Genomic DNA, 22,092 nt, shown 5'->3' with positions numbered 1-22,092 from the left:
CGAGGACATGGAGGTCCTGGGCCTCCTTCACCGCCGCTCCCTCATCACCAGACGCCTGGAGGAAGAACGCCTCATCTTCCGCCTCGGAACACTTCAACCCCAGGGCATCAATGTGGACTTCAACAGTTTCCTCATTTCCCCTTTCCCCACCTCACCCCAGTTCCAAACTTCCAGCTCAGCACTGTCCCCATGACTTGTCCTACCTGCCTATCTTCTTGCCCACCTATCCACTCCACGCCCCTGACCTATCACCTTCATCCCCTCCCCCACTCACCTATTGTACTCTATGCTACTTTCTCCCCACCCCCACCCTCCTCTCACTTATCTCTCCACGCTTTAGGCTCTCTGCCTTTATCCCTGATGAAGGGCTTTTGCCCAAAACATCGATTTTACTGCTCCTCGGATGCTGCCTGAACTGCTGTGCTCTTCCAGCACCACTAATCCAGAACCTTCAACATATTGTCTAGCTATCACCATTGTTAACAGCTAACCCGAGAATGCAACTTTTTAGAAAAAAGGTTTTGTGATTTACACATGAAAGAAGTGAAACTATCACTGTATTCTAACAGATGAAAGGCTTCATAGACAATCAATTTGTCAATGTATAATTTCAGTTACATCACACTGTAAATTTTTGCTATAAATTCTGTGTGTCAGGATTGAGCCCTCCACCATCACCTGATGAAGGAGCGTCGCTCCGAAAGCTAGTGCTTCCAATTAAACCTGTTGGACTATAACCTGGTGTTGTGTGATTTTTAAGCTTTAGTAAAGCACATATACCAGCCTTATCTATGTCTAACCTATATATGACTCCAGAAATCTCGAGCTGTTCTTAACTGCCATCTGAAATGGCTGAGCAAGCCTTTCAATTGTACTCAAGGTGCTGATTCAGCATTACCTAATGCTGGCATTGTAAATGATATCTACATCCCATGTTTGAAGGATTTTTAAAAATCTGTCCTCGGAACAAAGGCTAATGAATTAAATTCTTTGGTCTAATTATCAGTGCATGCCTAATATTATTATTTACCACAGCCGATTGTTTAACTGTGCTATTTCCAGCATTTTGCAAACAAACACCTATGATGTTTCATTCCTTATTACAGATTATTAATTAATATGTCTGTTCAATACCTTTTGCTAGATCATGGAGATGGAATTTCTTTTGATGGATCAGGTGGGGTTCTGGCTCATGCCTTTGCTCCTGGACCAGGCCTTGGAGGTGATGCTCATTTTGATGACGATGAGATTTGGACAACAGGAAATGCTGGTAAACAGTTCTCAAAATTAACTAGATAAGTTAAATAACTTGAGTCCTTGCTGATGTCAAACAATAAAGTCTGAGGTAGCAGGGAAGCTGTTTGTTGGTACTGGTATAGGCATGGTTTTGAAGAATGAGATCAAATGATAAATGCAGTAAAGAGTGAGGTATTGCTACCTAACTTTGATTTATTCTTTAGCAATAATGGTCCCCACATGCAAAGATTGCATAACTTGGAAACTGTGCTGTGAATTCTTTTCATATTCGTGATCAAAATATTTAGATTGTCAAACAGGGGGTCTAAGCTGTTTAACATAAAGTCTTTAAGCATGGATAATTTTGACACAAAATACATTGGAAATCTAAACAGGTCTGGTAGTATCTGTAGAAGGAGAAACAGTGTTAATGCTTCAAGTCTAGAAACTCATAAATGATTCATGACTCTCATGCAGCTCTCCAGTGTTTCTGTGCTGAACATCACTTGTTGTGGTTTAGAAGCCCCACCCTGACTCTGCATTCACTTCTTAAATGTTGCAGAAGAAAACAGTGGATTCAAAGATGCATGCAGAATTCTGGCTATACAGTATTCGGCTTGTGGGGTTAGACTCATGTACTGGCTTCCAAACAAATTACGATTGACCACAGGTTGAGATAAACTACCATACATGTACATCATATTACAACATGCAAGTTTGAGTCCTGAAAGTGTGTAGCTACGATGATTATCAACATGAAAATCCTTCAAATATGACACATAAGAAGACACTCCTGCTCCACTATGCTTAATGAGAAGCTTTTTCCATAATTCAGACCATTCAATAAGGTTGTGGATGAGGTTGTTGACTTGCTCACTGAGCTGGTACATTTATTCACAGACGTTTTGTCACAATTTTGAATAAAATCATCAGCGCACCTCTGATGAAGTGTTGTCCCACTTACTATTTATGTATCTGGGCCTTCTAGGGCTGGTGATGTCATTTCCAGTTTAGTTAGATTAGATTAGATTACGTTACAGTGTGGAAACAGGCCCTTCGGCCCAACAAGTCCACACCGACCCGCCGAAGTTACAGTCTCGGTTTTGTTGTGGTTGTTATATGGGGTCCTAACCCTAACTCTAACCCTAACCCTAACCTTAACCCTAACCCTAACCTTAATACTAACCCTAACGCTAATCTTAACCCTAACCTATTTGAACTATCTATTTGAAAGGACTGTAAATACCTATTCATGAGCCAGGCTGTTCCTCAGGCTTTAAGAGTTGACTGATGTTTCAGGATCTGCAGTAGCCAATTTGGTCTTCTCCTGTCATCTAGGGAGGGTTCTAGTCTTTGAGTTTTTTTTACCAAGTTTGTCTCCTGGGTCTGGTGAGTCTGACATTGCTCGTCCTGAGATACAAGGTACTGGAGTAGCTCTGTAGCTCGGTAGCCAGTCAAAGGTGCTCTCTGTTGAAGAAAATGCAAGAGTAAATTGAGCTGGGTCTCCAGTTTCTGCTTTAATTCCTCTCTTTGTGTCCTTCTTGAGTCTATAGTCCTCTGTGTCAAACCAGCATTGGGTAGAGGTGGGAAAATCCATTGAGGTGATTACTTTCCATATTCGGGGGTTGCAAAACATGGATTTGAACCTTCCATTGTCAAGTACTGACCTTGTTATGCTAGGCTTCTGGCCTCTTACTTAGCTGAGTACCACAAAGTCTGCATTGCATTCATCTAAGATGGCAGGAACACTGAAGATATAAACAACAGTACATTCATGTATCATATGGCTGCTAGCACTTCGCCAGATGATTCCAGGTTTGTCAGTTTCGAAAGGAAGCTGATTGTCCAAGACCTGGCTGCATGAATATTGCCTGTACCAGTTCTGCAGTGTACAGATTGCCAGATCCGACTCCACATTGGAGTTTTTATCCATACACTGTAACAATCCGAAAGGTCATGGGTCACCTGACTCCATTAGATTACTGAGATGCCTTATTAGTTTTTTTTCTTGACAATAGATAGTTGCAGTAGCAGAGATGGAATGGGTGTGAGGTGGCAGAGAGAGAATGGTGGCACTTATCCTGGAGATGCAGAAAAAGTCATTGACCTTCTTCCTTCATTGCTGAGCATTGCTCCAGACAGTAGAGATCATACTTAATGGTTGGCATTCTCAGTCCAGCCTGACAGGGTCTGCTAACATGGTGTCTTCCACTAATCCTCAGGGAAGAGGAAATTTATTGCTGTCCACCACCCCACCTCGCAGAACCTCAAACTACCTGTACACAATGCAAACACTAGTTCCTTCTTATTTTCACTTTCTGGTCCGTTCATGAATTCCAGTGAGCGGCAAGTTCCGCGGGAAGATGCTACAATCAGACCAGCAGTGGGACCACAATGAGGGCTATGGTAGTAACTCATGAGGCAAGTTCAGAATAATACAAAGAGAAATCCCACCAAGCTTCAGAGAGAAACCTTTCCAGAAACTTGATAAAATTGATACTTGGCTAAAATATGGTGGTTTTTGAATTGACCACTTTGAAACAATATAAATCTGTGACTAATTAGAAAGGCAGGAGTTTGCCTCATCTTCATTGTATGCTTATCTGACAGAAATTCGAGAATCAATTTCAATAGTAACATAAATGATTGACAAATGAACTGATATCTTTCTTAGAAATAATAAAATAACTTATTTCTGATAAATGTAAATAAAATCAGCTTTGAATGCAATGTTTTAATTTTGTTTGTTTAGGAATCAACTTGGAGATAGTTGTCACGCATGAAATTGGACATTCTCTGGGTCTTGGTCATTCGAATGATAAAAACGCTGTGATGTTTCCGTTCTACTCTTTTAGGGATCCATTTCAGCTTTTGGGTGATGATGTTGCAGGAATCCAGAATTTATACGGTATAACAGCATTGACTTCTATTTATTAAGGGTGTACTTAAATTTAAAAAGCTTCACAAGGGAATAATCAAACTGAATTTAGCTTTAGCATCTGGAGGTGTGTGGTAGAATTCTCCATATGGGTTAGATATTCTGGTTTCAAAACCTACCTCAGGATATGATTCGGAGATGCCGGTGTTGGACTGGGGTGTACAAAGTTAAAAATCACACAACAACGGGTTATAGTCCAACAGGTTTAATTGGAAGCACTAGCTTTCGGAGCGACGCTCCTTCATCAGGTGATTGTGGAGGGCTCGATCGTAACACAGAATTTATAGCAAAAATTTGCAGTGTGATGTAACTGAAATTATACATTGAAAAATTGATTGTCTGTTAAGCAAAGTGCAATGTAACTCTGCAAGTACAAATTCACCCCACAAAATATATGTGTGCATGTGGGCCTTTGTACATGGTATCTCAGGATACCATGTACAAAGAGGTAGATTAAGTAAGTGAATCAAAATTTTAACCTAATCAGTTTAGGAAATATCAAGGCAAATGAACAAAGGATGTTGTCTAACATCAGAAAAGAAAGATAAACACGCAGATTAGTTTTCACAGAGAATTCCACAGCTTAAAGCTGAAGACACAGAAGGTAATAGTATCAGGCTACGAAAGCAGGAATTCTCAATGTTTTTCCTTCATACTGGATTATCAATACTTGCTATTCTGTTTCATCTGGCAGAAATGTTCTTCAGGATTCAGTCAATCATGGTGCTGCTGAATTATTTTTCTTGATAGACATTGAACTTCCTTATCCAGAGTGCAACCTGTGCTTTGGTTAACTTCAATGGTTTTACCAAAATGATATTTGACTTTAAGAAATACTGGGAGAAAGTGAGGACTGCAGATGCCGGAGATCAGAGCTGAAAAATATGTTGCTGGAAAAGCGCAGCAGGTCAGGCAGCATCCAAGGAGCAGGAGAATCGATGTTTCAGGCATAAGCTTCGGGAAGAACTCTCCTGCTCCTTGGATGCTGCCTGACCTGCTGCGTTTAAGAAATACTGATGAATTAACTGGGGGAGAGGAAAGTCAGTAGCAATCATAAGGCTGTTTCCTTCCCCATTTTGGTCTGATAAAAAGAAAACGGGAAATAATAGACTCGTTAGTCTAAAATCTGTTATCGCAAAAATACCGAAATCCTTTATTAATGAGGTGATAACAGGACACAAAAAAAACCCATAAGGCAAACAGACAGAGTCAACATCCTTTTGTAAAAAAGGGAATCATACTTGAAATGTAGTAGAATCCTTTAAAATGCATCATCGAAGTAACCAATAGGTGTAGTGTGTTTGATTTCCAACAGGCATTTGATGAGGAAATACTTAAACAGTTGCTGCGCAAGATAAGAGCTCATGGTACAGGGTGATAGTTCAACATGGTTGGGTAGTGGCTAACTTAGCAGAAATAGAGTTATCTTCACCGTTTTCAGGTTGCCAAACACTGATCAGTGGGCAGCTGCAGTGTCCACTGGTGGGGTTCAACTATTTATAAGCTATATCAATATCATGGCTGAAGGGACAGTCTGTATTGTAGCCAAATTTATTTAGGATACAAATACAGTGTATATGGAGGAAAGCAAGCGAAGATAAAGAGATAGAGATGGAAATGATTTAAAGATGGGTTAAGCGAGTAAGCAAAAAATTGGAATTGAACATGGGAAAATGTAAGATTAACCTTCTGACAGGAAGAATAGAAAAGCAGAGTATTATTTGAATGCAGGTAGAGAGCAGTACGTAGTAATGCAGAGAAATGTTGTTGTCCTGTTGCATGAATCAAAAAAGTTAGCCTGCAGATAAAGCAAACATCTGCAAAACAGGCAAACCGAATGCTGGGCTCCATTTCAAGGGGAAGGCAGTCCAAACAAATAAAAACCTTCATACAATTCTGCAGCGGAATTGCTAAGACTGCACCTGATAGAGTGATGGGGAGGAGCTGATGTTGGACTGAGGTGGGCAAAGTTAAAAATCACACAACCTGGACTATAACCAGGTGTTGTGTGATGTTTAACCTGTACAATGTATAGTCTTGGTCTCTTTACTTAAAGAGAGATCATTTTTATTTTTCTTTATTCTTACATGGGATGAGGGCATTGAGTCATAGAGGTGTACAGCATGGAAACAGACCCTTCGGTCCAACCCGTCCATGCTGACCAGATATCCCAACCCAATCTAGTCCCACCTGCCAGCACCTGGCCCATATCTCTCCAAACCCTTCCTATTCATATACCCATCCAGATGCCTCTTAAATGTTGCAATTATACCAACCTCCACCACTTCCTCTGGCAGCTCATTCCATACACTTACCACCCCCTTAGGTCTCTTTTATATCTTCCCCTCTCACCCTAAACCTATGCCCTCTAGTTGCAGACTTCCCGGCCCCAGGGAAAAGACTTTGTCTATTTATCCTATCAGTGCCCCTCATAACTTTGTAATCTTTATAAGGTCATCCCTCAGCCTCTGATGCTCCAGGGAAAACAGCCCCAGCCTGTTCAGCCTCTCCCTATAGCTCAAATCCTTGCAACATCCTTGTAAGTCTTTTCTGAACCCTTTCAAGTTTCACAACATCTTTCCGATAGGAAGGAGACCAGAATTGCACGCAATATTCCAACAGTGGCCTAACCAATGTCCTGTACAGTTCTAACATGACCTCCCAACTCCTGTACTCAGTACTCTGACCAATAAAGGAAAGCATACCAAATGCCTTCTTCACTATCCTATCTACCTGCAACTCAGGGCGGCACGGTGGCACAGTGGTTAGCACTGCTGCCTCACAGCGTCTGAGACCCGGGTTCAATTCCCGCCTCAGGTGACTGACTGTGTGGAGTTTGCACGTTCTCCCCGTGTCTGCGTGGGTTTCCTCCCACAGTCCAAAAATGTGCAGGTTAGGTGAATTGGCCATGCTAAATTGCCTGTAGTGTTAGGTAAGGGGTAAATGTAGGGGTATGGGTGGGTTGCGCTTCGGCGGGTCGGTGTGGACTTGTTGGGCCTAAGGGCCTGATTCCACACTGTAATGTAATCTAATCTAATCCACTTTCAAGGAGCTATGAACCTGCACTCCAAGGTCTCTTTGTTCAGCAACACTCCCCAGGACCTTACCATTAAGTGTATAAGTCCTGATAAGATTTGCTTTCCCAAAATGCAACACATCGCATTTATCTGAATTAAACTCCATCTGCCACTTCTCAGCCCATTGGCCCATCTGGTCAAGATCTTGTTATAATCTGATGTAACCCTCTTTGCTATCCACTACATCTCCAATTTTGGTGTCATCTGCAAACTTACTAACTGTACCTCTTATGCTCGCATCCAAATTATTTATGTAAATGAAAAAAAGTAGAGGACCCTGCACCAATCCTTGTGGCACTCCACTGCTCACAGGCCTCCAGTCTGAAAAACAACCCTCCACCACCACCCTCTGTCTTCTACCTTTGAGCCAGTTCTGTATCCAAATGGCTAGTTCTCCCTGTATTCCGTGAGATCTAACCTTGCTAACCAGTCTCCCATGGGGAACCTTGTTGAACGTCTTAGTGAAGTCCATATAGATCACATCTACTGTTCTGCCCTCATCAATCGTCTTTGTTACTTCTTCAAAAAACTCAAGCAAGTTTGTGAGACATGATTTCCCACGCACAAAGCCATGTTGACTATCCCTAATCAGTCCTTGCCTTTCCAAATACATGTACATCCTGTCCCTAAGGATTCCCTCCAACAACTTGCCCACCACAACTTGACCTAAGACATCAGGCTCACTGGACTATTGTTCCCTGGCTTGTCCTTCTTAAACAGTGGCACCACGTTTGCCAACCTCCAGTCTTCCGCCACCTCACCTGTGACTACCAATGATTCAAATATCTCAGCAAGAGGCCCAGCAATCACTTCTCTAGCTTCCCACAGTGCTCTAGGGTACACCTGATCAGGTCCTGGGGATTTATCCACCTTTATGTGTTTCAAGACATCCAGCATTCCTTCTCTGTAATGTGGACATTTTGCAAGGTGTCACCATCTATTTTCCTACAATCTATATATTCCATATCCTTTTCCACAGTAAATACTGATGCAAAATATTTGTTTAGTATCTCCCCCCTTTTCTGCGGCTCCACACAAAGACTGCCTTGCTGATCTTTGAGGGGCCCTATTCTCTCCCTAGTTACCTTTTGTCCTTAATGTATTTGTAAAAACCCTTTGGATTCTCCTTAATTCTATTTGCCAAAGCTATCTCATGTCCCCTTTTTGCCCTCCTGATTTCCCTCTTAAATATACTCCTACTTCCTTTATACTCTTCTAAGGATTCACTCGATATATCCTGTCTATAAGGAGAAAGTGAGGTCTGCAGATGCTGGAGATCAGAGCTGAAAATGTGTTGCTGGAAAAGCGCAGCAGGTCAGGCAGCATCCAGGGAACAGGAGAATCGACGTTTTGGGCATAAGCCCTCAGGATTCCTGAAGAAGGGCTTATGCCAGAAACGTCGATTCTCCTGTTCCCTGGATGCTGCCTGACCTGCTGCGCTTTTCCAGCAACACATTTTCAGCATATCCTGTCTATACCTGACATACGCTTCCTCCTTTTTCTTAACGAAACCCTCAATTTCTTTAGTTGCTTGGCAATTTGTTGCCCATCCAAATTAATCTTGAACTGAATGGCTCTCCGGCCTACTTCACAGGGAAGTTAAGAGTCAATTGCATTGATGTGGGTCTGAAGTCATATGTAGGCCAGACTTGCTAAGGATGGTAGATTTCTTTCCCTATAGAGGATTATTGTACCAGATATATATGTTTTTAACAATAATTGGCAATTTGTACATGATTGTTATTAAATCAGTTTTATATTTGTGAAAAATACATCTTTTATTGAAATTTATTGCAATCAAATTTCACCATCTGCCTTCATGGAATTTGTACTGATGATTCCACAGCATTAATCTGTTGTTCTGGATTATCAGCCCAGTGATATTGACTACTACACCTCCCCTCCTGTTAAAAATAACTCGGAGAAGGTTCATTTGGCTGGAGGAAGGGCTTGTCTTATGAGCAAAGGTTGATGAGATTTAGCCCAGTTGCAGCTTCTGAATAAGAAGTGATCTTTCTGAAACATGTATTCTGAGAGGGTTTCACAGGGTAAATGCTAGGAGTTTCCATTGTAGTGGAATCTTGAAATGGGGAACAGTTTAAAAATAAGGACTTCCTCTTTTATAACATAAATGAGGAAGAATTTCTTTTTCAGAGTTGCATTAAGTTTTGACAGTCTTTTCTGAAGAGAGCAGCAGAAATCAAAGCCATTTAATATATTGAAGGCTGGGTTAGACAAACCTTTGATTTAGAGGAGAGCTAAGAGTTTTGGGAGATGTGCAGGAAAATGGAATTAAAACATCAGGTCAGTCATGTACTTACTGACCAATAGAGCAGGCTCATTGGTCTGAAGACCCATTTCCTGCACCAATTCATTGGATTCATGGTCAATGTTAAGATCTCCCAGAGTTACTCCCTCATTCCAAATGACAATGCCACCACTTCTGTGGATCTGTACTACCAATGAGATCAGATATACCCAAGAATGCTGGTGAAAGCACCTGACACATTAAATGTAAAGCCTGTTAAACCATCAGTCCACCTTTCATTCTGCATGTGAACTCATTCACAGGGTGTTAATTGGTCCCTATTTTCATCTTACTATCTATATTTTTTGTTAAATTCAGGAGGCCCAGTTACGCCACCAGGCACAAATCCAACACAAGGACCGTTACCCTGTGATCCAGATGTGTTCATGGATGCTGCTGTCAGATTCAATGGCAATTTTCTTTTCTTCAAGAATGGGTAAACTTCCTGTTAGCCTCTTAGTATTTAAACTGTATGGAGCAAAGGTAACAAGAATCAATGAGCTGACATTAACGACAAGACTGAGAACAATAACTGCCTTCTCATGAACAATGTTTGAGCTATTCACAGGCCCAAACTACCTTTTCTTTCCACCAGGAAGAAACTGAGATCAAGTGATTATTTTCAGTATTATCTCCTTTTAATTCATGTATTTCCTGCCACTAGTGGTCCCTTCAAGATTTGATACATGGGCGACTCACTGCTCCAAAAACCTTAAAACAGTGCAAGTGGAACAACTACAAATTCCAAAGTGGAACAATAAATAGCATGGTTTATTTTGCTATTTATTGGCCATATAAATAGGGTTAGGGTCAGAGTTAGGGTCAGGGTTGGTCATTCTTGTAAAGAACCAGACAATGGATGGAATCAGAGCCATAATCTGATGGGAATTACATGATGTGATCCCAGGATTGCTACCTTCCTCTTTTCAGTCTTTGGACCAAATTTCTACTGTCAAATGTTATTAACATGTCTGACCTCCATTTTAAATGATAGGGAAGTAAACAAGTAACTGGCACCAAACAAAACCAAAACAGAGCAATATCTGTTCTAGGAAAAAAAAAGTTGTCAGAATCAATAAATACGGTGTCTCAGTGGTTAGCACTGCTGCTTCACAGCACCAGGGTCCCAGGTTCGATTCCAGCCTCGGGTGACTGTCTGTGTGGAGTTTGTACACTCTCCCTGTGTCTGCATGGGTTTCCTCCGGGTGCTCCAGTTTCCTCTTCGGAGGGTCGGTGTGGACTTGTTGGGCTGAAGGGCCTGTTTCCATACTGCAGGGAATCTACAAAATCATTGATGGGGTGAGATTTCTATATACAGCATCATAAATTCATTATAAAAGAATTTGCAACATGTGTATAAGGAGCAACAGTAGGTCATTTAGTCCCTTATCTGCTCCACCACTCCATGTGATTCTGACTGATCAGATTATAACCTACATTACCACCTACCCCTGATAGCCTTTTGCTCCCTTGTTTAATAAGAAACTATTCAACTCTGCTTTTAAAATATTCAACAGTATCTTGCATAACTGAAGCATGACCTCTTTACTTTTGTATTAAATTCCCAAAAATAACATTCTATTATTTTTCCCGACTACTTGCTATACCTGTATATTATCCTTTTGAGGTTCATGCAATAGTACTGGAAGAAAGTGAGGACTGCAGATGCTGGTGATCAGAGTCGAGAGTGTGGTGCTGGAAAAGCACAGCAGGTCAGGCAGCATCCGAGGAGCAGGAGGATCAATGTTTTGGGCATAAGCCCTTCATCAGGAATTCCTGATTTTCCTTCTCATCAGATGCTGTTTGACCCACTGTGCTTTTCCAGCACCATTCTCTCGATTTTGCAATTTCTCACCACTTGGAAATGTTTCCTTTTTATTCTTCCTGCTGAACTAGACAATTTCACATTTTCCCACAATATACTCCATTTTCCAGATCTTTGCCCACACGTGTAACCGCTCTGTATCTTTTTGTAATTTCCTTATGTTTTCTTCAAAATTTACTTTCTTACCTATCTTTATGTCATCCACAACCATACCACCTCTTTGCCCAAGTCATTTAAATGAATTGTAATCAGTTGAGGTCCCAGTACTCAATAGATGTGAAGCTGGAAAAGCACAGTAGGTCAGACAGCATCCAAGCAGGAGGAAAATCAATGAAGGAAACCCTTCATCAGGCCTGAGGAGGAAGAGGGAGCCCAGAAGTAAATAGAGAGAGTGGGGTGGGGCTGGGGGAAGGGTAGGTGGGATGGTCATAGGGGGATGCAGGTAGTAGGTTATTGTGATTGGTCAGTGGCAGGCAGTCATGCATTTGTGAGTGGGAAGATGGACAGGTTAGGTCAGGTCAGGGAGGCGAATGGGGGGCTGGGGGGGAGCTGGATGTGAGATAAGGCTGGGGGTGGAGGGAGTTTGAGGCTGGTGAAGTGTGTTTGGCTTCACTCTGATAGTGATGGAGGCCAGGGATGGGCATGTTGCCAAGGGAGTGGGAGGGGGAATTAAATTGGATGGTAACCGGAAGGTTGGGTTGGTTGATGTAGGCAGTGCTCAGATGCTCCGCGAACCAGTCTCCAAGGCTGCGTTTGGTCTCCCCAATATAGAAGAGAACATATCGGGAGCAACAGATACACTAGATCAGGTTGGATGAAGTGCAGGTGAATCTCTGTCAGATCTAGACGAATTGTCTAGGGCCTTGCACAGAGGTGAGAGCTCAGGTGTTGCACCTTTTTGCAGTTGTAGGGAAAGGCACCGGCTGTGGTGGAGAAGTTGGTGAGGAATGTAGAGTTGGTGGGGAATGTAGAGTTGGTGAGGAGTGTAGAGTTGGTGAGGAATGTAGAGTTGGTGAGGAGTGTAGAGTTGGTGGGGAATGTAGAGTTGGTGAGGAGTGTAGAGTTGGTGAGGAGTGTAGAGTTGGTGGGGAATGTAGAGTTGACGTGGGAGTCACAGAGTGAACAGTCCTTGCTGAAAGCGGACAAGGTAGGGAAGGAAATATATTTCTGGTGGTGGGTCTGATTGTAGGTGGCAGAAATGTCAGAGGATGATGCGATGGATCAGAGGCTGGTGGGGTGGTACATGAAGACTAAGGAGACTCAGTGTAGTGGGGAGGGGTTTTGAGGGCATACGTGCAGCAGATAGAAGAGATGCAGTTGAGGGTATCCTTAATTACCGAGGAGGAGAAACTACAGTCCCTAAGGTAGGTGGATATTTGGAATGTCCTGAGGTGGAATGCCTCATCCTGAGAGCAGTTGCAGTGGAGGCAGAGGAATTGAGAGTATGGAATAGCATTTTTGCTGGACGGTGGGCATGAGGAGGTAGTTGTGGGAGTCGATGGGTTTGAAATGGATGTTAGTGGTAAGTTCATTTCTGGAGATAGAGACGGTCCAGGGAGGGGAGGGAGGTGTCAGAAATGGTCCAGGTGCATTTGACGGCTCGGTGGAAGGTGTTGGTGAAGTTGATGAACTGCTCAAGCTCCTGGCAGAAGCACAAGGCAACACCAATGCAGTCATCAATATAGCAGAGAATGAGGTGAGGGATGGTGCCAGTATAGTTGTGGATGAATCCTATGAAGAGGCAGGCATAGCTCAGGCCCATGCTGGTGCCCAAGGCCACTCCTTTGGTGTATAGGAAGTAGGAGGAACCAAAGAAGAAATTGTTGAGGGTGAGGACCAGTTCTGCCAAACGGATGAGTGTGTCAGTAGATGGGACCAGTTGGGCCGATGGGCGAGGAAGAAGCGTAGGATGGAATTTGCCAGAGGTGGGAGGAGGGGTTGTTAGAGGGTGAAATAATTCAACCCACCCTCCAAAACCTTCAATTCTCCAGCGCCCAACACCTCATCTTCACCATCTCATAGAAACTTGTAAAAATGCTAACTCGACAAGACAGGATAAATGCAGGAAGGGTGTTCCTGATGACTGAGGTGTGCAGAACCAAGGGTCTCAGTATAAAGATAAAGGATAGGCCATTTAGGACTGTGATAAAGTGAAATGTCTTCACCCAGAGATTGGTGAGCCCCTGGAATTCTCTGCCATGAAAGTAGTTGAGGCCAAAATTGTGAATGTTTTCAAGAAAAAACTAAGGCAATAGGGATCAAAGGGTATGGGATGAAAGCAGAACAGATTACTGAGTTGGATGATTAGCCATGATCATACTGAATGAAGGAGCAGGTGTGAAGAACCAAAAGGCTACTCTTGCTATCTTCTCTGTTTCTAAATTTCTTATTCATTGTTGTCCTTGCATGAAAAGCAAGTTTCCTCTTCAGAGCCTCTTTGAGTCCAACAGTCCCACAGGGCAATTAGCAATAACTCACCTTTGTGGCCAATTCTATTGAATGGCAAAATCTAATTTATGGGTGAAACATAAACCAGCTTGATGTTTTAAAACTCATTAAAATTACCAAGAATACATAATTTGCTTTGGATAAAATTTACATGCAAAATCTCTTGCTGTTTTACACTTGTTTGGTCAACTCTAAACAGATTATGCTGAAAAAAAAGACAACACAATGAAAACTCCTAAAACTTCTTTAACTTTGCTTTATATGGTAAGTACAACAAATTTCTTCCCCGTAATTATGGATGAAAGTCCATTGAGGGAATTTCTGATTTTGTACCAATGGCCAATTGTTCCAGCTCTCAACGGATTTGTTGAAAATTATCTCATCCAGTCAGGATGACCACTGATACAATTTTGTTCATTGTTGTACAGGTTCTATCGGACTGCAAGGTCTTCAAGAATAATTCCAGTGAACAACACTTGGCCAAGTATCACATCAAATATTGATGCTGCTGTTAAGTACAGCAGGAGTCGCCAAAGGAGAAACAATATTCTCTTCTTCACAGGTTACACATTTCCTACCTACTTTTAGTCCCAAATCTATTTCCATGTAAGTAATAATAGTGTATTGATTCTGATGCAAAAGGAAATCTTGTGACTCATCGGTAGCATTCCTGCCTTTGAGCTAGAAACTCTCCTGTATGAGAAGCTCCAGGTTTTGTTTGCAATGGACAGACCATACAGGTCAGCAGGTTAACAACTGGCCTGCTGAACCTTCCAATACTTCTCCAGAGGGGAAAATGTGCTTGGGACATAATGCGCATACAAGATCCATGGTTAATTTAATTTGTTCTGTAGTATTTCTTTTGAAATCAAGTTCACCACATGGGTCAAAGCTTCTAGCAGTGTATAGTTAGACTTCCACTTTCACTGTCCAATTCAAGTATAATTTGAATTGTAACTTAAGAGTCATAGCATGAAACAGACCTTTTCTTTTGTTTTTCATTTATCGGATAGTGAAGAAGGCGTTTAGTATGCTTTCCTTTACTGGTCAAGCATTGAGTATAGGAGTTGGGAGGCATTGTTGCGGCTGTACAGGACATTGGTTAGGCCAGTTTTGGAATATTGCGTGCAATTCTGGTCTCTTTCCTATTGAAAGGATTCAGAAAAGATTTACAAGGATGTTGCCAGGGTTGGAGGATTTGAGCTACAAGGAGAGGCTGAACAGGCTGGGGCTGTTTTCCCTGGAGCATTGGAGGCTGAGGGGTGACCTTATAGAGGTTTACAAAATTATGAGGACCATGGATTGGATAAATAGACAAAGTCTTTTCCCTGGGGTGGGAGAGTCCAGAACTAGAGGGCATAGGTTCAGGGTGAGAGGGGAAAGATATAAAAGAGAACTAAGGGGCAACATTTTCACTCAGAGGGTGGTGCGTGTCTGGAATGAGCTGCCAGACGAAGTGGTGGAAGCTGGTACAATGACAACAATTAAAATGTATCTGGATGGTTATATGAATAGGGTTTGGAGGGATATGAAAAGTGCTGGCAAATGGGACTAGATCAGGTTAAGATATCTGGTCGACATGAGTGAGTTGGACTGAAGAGTCTGTTTCTGTACTGTACATCTCTGGCTCTAAGTGCCACAGCACATCTGGTTTGCCAAAAGATGTTGTAGTGTTCCATAAAGGGGGGGATTTATAAAGTAAAGGTAATTAACAGAACCAAAATCTTCTTACGTGCTTCATCTGGAGGATTGCCAGATAACTCCCCTCTTCCTCCTCCTCTTTTTGCTGCTCCTGCCTTGTCTGTGAAAGCCTGATGGCTAAGTGTTACTTCAATTCGAGAATGTAGCAAGCCATCACCGAGTATTGAAGGGTTTCACCAAGTAGTCCTGACAATCGAACCATTATGGGAGTCTAATGGTCTGCCCTATGATGTTGCTGGTTGCCACTTCAGTCATATTTTAGTGCAGTGTCCTCATGCAGTCAAGTATTCAATTTAAGTAAATTCTTGAATTAAATACATACAGAGGAGATAGCCTCTTCTTCATCTTCCTTTGCATTGTGGCCTAATCATGGTGCATGTGTCTGACTGTTACAGAATAGAAATGACGCAGCTGCTGTCAGGATAGCTAACATTCACTGAGCAGAGCTTCTGATCATGGTCATACCTCAGGAACTGGGTCAAGGATTGATAGCTCGTGTGGTTATGGAGCATCTGCCCACTGATTTGTGGTGCCTTCAGAGCCAAACGTGCACAATAAAATATTCCCTGTACCATTCAGAATCGCACCAGGAATTCAAAGTTGAGACCTGTTTTGATCTGTTTACATGTGGAAGTGCATGGGAATTGTCTGACTAATATTTTTGCAGCTTTGGCTCTCAGTGGGCTGGTATCATAGGCACTTGTGAATCAATTTCATTGTACATTCGTTCACAGTCACCTTCTCCCTCCTAGAAATGCTAAACTACCACAGTCCATATAATCAAGGCATTCCAAGTTGTCATTTTCTTAAAGGAATCTCTCTAATTGTACTTGTATGAATCAATACTAATTTGATTCATCATCTTCCTAGAAATTTTGGTCCATGGATTCACCATTTGCTGACATATACATCGAAATGCCAAAGCTGCAGATAACAATGACAAATGATCATTTCTTTATAAATAGTCTGAAACCAAAGATGGAACAGATTATCCTGATGCTTTATTTTTTGGTTCTAGCTGAGACAGTCCTGAATAAGGGTTACACTCAAAACGTCAACTTCTCCCCCTCCTGATGCTGCCTGGCTTGCTGTGTTCTTCCAGCCTCCTGCCTGTTTTGGATTCCAGCATGCAGATATTTTGTCTCAAGACATTAATCTAATAGGTCATTATATTGGTTGTCCTAAATATTGCTAACGCAACTTATATTTGTGTGCCAGTGCTAAAATAAAATTAATTCAGGTGCTTGAATATATCACATTGAATGTTCATTTTTGATTGAGTAATAGGTTTGTCCAAACTTTTTTTTAGAAAAACAAATACTATTCACTTTGCAGGAGATCAATACTGGCATTTCACTGGGACTGTTCTGAATTCAGGGTTCCCAAAGCCCATCTCTACGTTTGGTTTTCCAAGTAGTGTTAGCAAAATAGATGCCGCTATGCAAATTGGACGGAGGTGGATAGTATTTTTTGTGGGAAATCAATTCTGGAGGTAAGTGTATCAGTAAATGTTTGTTTATTTTTGATCTGATGGTTTGTTCTACATTTGCCATGGAGTTCATAACTTATTGTATCATATGCTTTTCTCTCTAGATATGATACCGTCACGAACCAAATGAGAGGAAGGCCAAGATTAATAAATGATGTCTTTCCTCAAATTTCTACTGTGGATGCAGCCGTTACATATAAATGTAAGTGTACATATGATGGAGCAAAGTAAAATAGTGCAGAATCATCAGGGCATGCCTGGAACGTTTTAGAAAGGGCAAATAGGGCAACACAATTGGAGGAGATAAAAGATGCAGTTTCCTGTGAAGCTGAATTGGAATATGAGAGGCAGCAGTACTGTAATGTAAGTAGTGCTTCATTGGTAAGTGTAATGATGTGACAGATATTAATTGAACATGAGGTATCTGAAGGAGATGTCTAACACCCAATCTTGTGTGTGGCTGTCAACCTTACAACGCTACTCACACTGTTAGGGTCAGAAGTCACATGACACCAGGTTATCGTCCAACAGGTTTATTCAAAATCATATTGTTAGGGCCGTGAACTGTTGAGTAGACTGGTACACACTCCAGCAGTGTACAAGATCATTCAGCACCTTGTAGCATTCGAGCCAGGTACTCCAGAAGCAACTCAGAGGCTAACCTATTCAGCCATCCCTGTGCAGGCAGCCTTTAGTTTGGGAATGACCTCATATTGTCATTAATTCCAACAGTTGGGTAACAAAGACCAGCCAGATTCCAGAGTAAAACTTTTCACACAAGTAAAGAAAGATGTCCTCCTGGTTTGTTGGACTATACATTGAACTTTTACAACCCAGTCGCTCTGGTTGTCAGGCAAAGCACGCATAATCAAACATGTAATGTACTTTAATAAAAGGACATAAGTTTATTAGAAACATAGAGTCATGCTGCAGAGAAACAAACCCTACAGTACAACCAATCCATGCTGACCATAATCCCAAAATTAACTAGGCCCATAGCCCTCCAAATATTCTTTATTCATTTACTAATCTATATGTCTTTTAAATGTTATAGTTGTACCCACATCCACCGCTTCCTCTGGAACTTCATTCCTCACACAAACCACCGTCTGTGTCAAAAAATTGCCCCACATGTCTTTTTTAAATCTTTCTCCTCCCACCTTAAAAATATACCCCTTAGTCTTGAAATCTCCCACCCCAGAGAAAAGACACCTTTATTCACATAATCTATACACCTGATGATTTTGTAAACCTCTACCCAGGCACCTTTCAACCTCCTACACTCCAATGAAAACCTCCTACACTTCCAGCCTCATAGTCATAGAGACATACAGCATGGAAACAGACCCTTTGGAGCAACCAGTGCAAACCTCCATTCCTGGCATCATCCTGGTAAACCTCTTCTGAACCCTCTCCAACTTAATAATATTCTTTTGATAACAGGGAAACGAGAATTGGATACAGTATTCATTCCATTACTGTATCTCTCCAAGATGGACAAGGAGGTCACCTCACTGGCTTTGACCACTTTGAGGCTAGTAAAATAGCCTTAGACTTCTTTTACTCATTGATGATCTGAAAATCTTCCTTAAAACTAAACAAATCTGTCCTACCGCTGAAATGGGTCTTGTTCTTCTGAACTCATTCTTCCTGTGGTTCCTGGTCATCTTCTTTTTAGTGGTCAAACAAGTTTCATTTAGTAAATACTCCACTAACTTTCTCTCCAGGTAGCTTGCTGGTCATTTAACTTCATTGACATATCGTCTTGGAAGGGCTGGTTTAACTTGCTGGTCCAGATGATTCTCTATCTCTCTTTTAAAAAGCAGTTCAGAACTCCACAGTGGAGAAATCCATTTAACTGTATCTTAGAACTAAGTTACCAGTAACTGAGCTCTGTAGAAGAGTCATAATGGACTTGAAATGTTAACTCTGTTCCTCTCTCCATGGATGTTGCCGAACCTACTGAATTTCTCCAGTGTTCTCTGAGTTGGTCTGCAATATTGTGTGCAGTTTTAATCTCCTTATTTAAGGAAGGATGTCAATTTATTGGGGGTTTAGAGGACATTTACTAGCTTAATATCTGTGATGAGTGTCTTGTCTTATAAGACATGTTTGGCTGGTTTCCATTGGAGATTCAAACTATGGGGGTGGGGGATCTTGGTTGAGGTATGTAAGATATTGAATGGTCCTGACAAGTTAAATGCGGAAAGAAGTGAGTCCAGAGCTTGGGAATACAGATTTAAAATTAGAAGTTCCCATTTAAGACAGAGATTTGGAGAATTATTTTTCCCTCAGAGTATTGTGCAACATTGGAACTCTGCTCAACAATATAGTGGAGGAGGGGGTTTTGCAATATTTTAAGTGCAGACCTTTATAGATTTTTGTTACATAAGTGAGTCAAATGTTAGCGCGATAGGTGGGAATGTGGATTCGGCCATGATCTTACTGAATGGAGCAGCTAGCTCAAGGTGCCAAATGCTCCTATGTAGTGAGTGTTTGATGTACAGCCCTCAACACAGCAATGCTCACTGTTGCAGTGCTGATTTTTTTTATTCTCATGGGATGTGTGCATCACTGGTTAGGCCAACATTTATTGCCCATCCCTAATTGCCCAGAGGGCAGTTAAAAGTCAACTTGGATAGGCCAGACCAGGTAAGGATGGCAGTTTCCTTCCCTAAAGTGCATTAGTGAACCATGCAGCTATTTTTGACAATCACCAATGAATTGATGGCCATCATTAAACTCTTTATTCCAGATTTTTTTGTTAATGCAAACTTCACTATTTGCCATGGCTGGATTCAAACCCAGGTCCCCAGAATATTGCCTGGGTTGCTGGAGTAATAGCTAACAATAATATCATGAAGCCAGTGCCTCCCCACAGCCATAGGACTGTGAAACCTTCAGCCGTTTGATTTGCCAGTGGTTCTTGGAGGTGCTATATCATCACTTAATAGGATAGAAGCCCCAAACAGAGTTTATTAACAGCTAGAATGCCACATAATTGTGTTGTGTTTAACCAATTGACTGAAGCAGAGTTGTTCTTAGTTTTCAAATTAGTTGGCAGGTCCACTTTCTCCCCAGCAAAATCCAACCCATTGTAAGTATAGTGGGAGTTGAATTCCCTCAATGGTGCTCTGAAACAGAAATGCAAACATTAATCATTTGATTCATAAGTGAGAGTGCCAGGCCCAAGACAAAGCTGTAATTTCCACAAAAATACTTAACTGTATTCTTTTTTGTGTAACTTCTTGTACTTTCATTTCAAATTAGAAAAACAATATTGTTCAAGACAAAAATCTGTATATTTCATACTTTGATTATGAGCTTGGCTGATTAGCAGTTATATTATCTGTCCAACTTGTAAATTCAAGAAAATATGACTCCAAATATCTACTGGCACAATCTGGTCCTTAATGTGAGAGTGCGGTCACTGGTGTTCTCTAGCACTGACTTTGGTGTATTTTACAGGGTCACAGTAAAAACTAACATGGGTCCTGGTGGCATCCTACATGAGCATCGCCAGTGTTGTCTGTTCCCAGTTTGTCAAGACTCTGAATCTAACCACAACTGGGATTGAGGAAAGGAATGCAGGTCAATGACCAATGGATTCTCATTTTTAGTCCTCAAGAAAGCCCATCCAGAATTTTGAAACAAGCTACTTTGTCTTCTGGTCTTAAACTACTTTCCTAGCCTGGCAATGATCATTGGCTCTATTTGCGCCATCTTGTTCATGAATGCACGTCATCTCTTAGAAAATTAGTATCAGGGCTTACTCCAATCTCTTCTTGGCTAGGAATGCAGGAGCTCCCAACACTGAGGTTACTGTCTCCTGCTGTAGCTCTTCCACTAACATTACATGATATGAAACAATACAGAAAGATGTTGAGTCAATTACAAGAACAAATGTAAACTCCCAGATCAGCTGGAATTTGGCATCTGTTTATCTTGAAGGTTTTCTCTGTTTGTTTTATTGATTCATGAATGTGGGTGTCACTGGCTCGGCCAGCATTTATTGCCCAGCTCTAGCTGCCCTTGAGAAGGTGACGGTGAGGATCTGATTTCCTGAATTGCTGCAGTCCATTTGGTTTAGGTAGATTCACAACGCTGTTGGGGAGGGATGGTTTGGAGGTACCGGCGTTGGATTGGGGTGCACAAAGTTAAAAATCATACAAACACCTGATGAAGGAGCAGCGCTCCAAAAGCTAGTGCTTCCAAATAAACCTGTTAGGAAGGGAGTTCTCCTGGTCACCTGCCAGAGTTATAACACAACAATGATGAACCTCACAATGAAATGTGGTTCCCATGTTTTAAGCAAATAATATTTACATTTCTTTTCCATTTGACAGGGAGATTTTACCTCATAAGTGGACCTTCTGTGTTCAAATTCATGGGAAGGCAATTGATCGGGCGATTTGAACCACAACCATGGCTAAACTGTGAATAACTGACATGCTTTTCTACCAGACTGCTGGGTAGTGCACGCCAACACTGGGGAATGTTACTTACAGAGGATGATATATGATCATAGATATAAGGCAAAATTAGCTCAATGAAGCTTAATTACTAACTCTTTCACAATCCAATTGTTGCATTTAATTTGAAATTAATTAATCAGCTGATTTAATTGTTCAAACTTGTAATGAGAATGTCAATACGACAATTAAGCATTAAAATATCTCAACATATATGGTCTTCTTTGTTTGTCACCTCGATTTGCAGCAAATGCTTGTGTGTCATTTTCACATAATTACAATGAAACCAGATTAGAATAGTTCTAGGATTTTGATCCAGGGACATTAAAGCAACGGCAATAAATTTCCAAATCAGGTTGGTAAATGATTTGGAGGGGAATTTGCAGGTGTTGGTGTTCCCATTTATCTGCTGTCCTTGTCCTTCGAAATGGCCGAGCTGCTGTTTAAGGTGCTGGCTGCATTATTATCATGCATCTTATGTGTGGTAGATACTGCTGCATTATGCATCCCTGGTGGAAGAAATGAATAATGAACATGGTGGACATGGTGCTAATCAAGTGGACTGCTTTGTCCTGGATTGTTTCAAGCTTCTTGTGTA

The 22,092-nt window shown here is 41.5% G+C and overlaps 1 protein-coding gene across 1 annotated transcript in view; it reads left to right on the top strand.

Moving 5' to 3' along the window:
- Window positions 1–21,707, top strand: part of LOC122551103 (neutrophil collagenase-like) — a 36,890-nt gene extending 15,183 nt beyond the window's left edge. Inside the window, exons 4-10 of the mRNA XM_043692748.1 lie at window positions 1,145–1,270; window positions 3,989–4,144; window positions 9,878–9,995; window positions 14,261–14,394; window positions 16,869–17,025; window positions 17,127–17,224; window positions 21,369–21,707. Of these exons, the coding sequence (XP_043548683.1) occupies window positions 1,145–1,270; window positions 3,989–4,144; window positions 9,878–9,995; window positions 14,261–14,394; window positions 16,869–17,025; window positions 17,127–17,224; window positions 21,369–21,466 (887 nt within the window). The 3' untranslated portion in view covers window positions 21,467–21,707. The remainder of the gene's footprint in view (window positions 1–1,144; window positions 1,271–3,988; window positions 4,145–9,877; window positions 9,996–14,260; window positions 14,395–16,868; window positions 17,026–17,126; window positions 17,225–21,368) is intronic.
- The last annotated feature ends 385 nt before the right edge of the window (window positions 21,708–22,092 follow it).

The sequence above is a fragment of the Chiloscyllium plagiosum genome, chromosome 6 (assembly GCF_004010195.1).
Source record: "Chiloscyllium plagiosum isolate BGI_BamShark_2017 chromosome 6, ASM401019v2, whole genome shotgun sequence".
In the NCBI taxonomy this organism is placed as follows: Eukaryota; Metazoa; Chordata; class Chondrichthyes; order Orectolobiformes; family Hemiscylliidae; genus Chiloscyllium; species Chiloscyllium plagiosum.
Note: the sequence above shows the minus strand (reverse complement) of the source record. Positions and strands in the feature narration are given on the sequence as shown.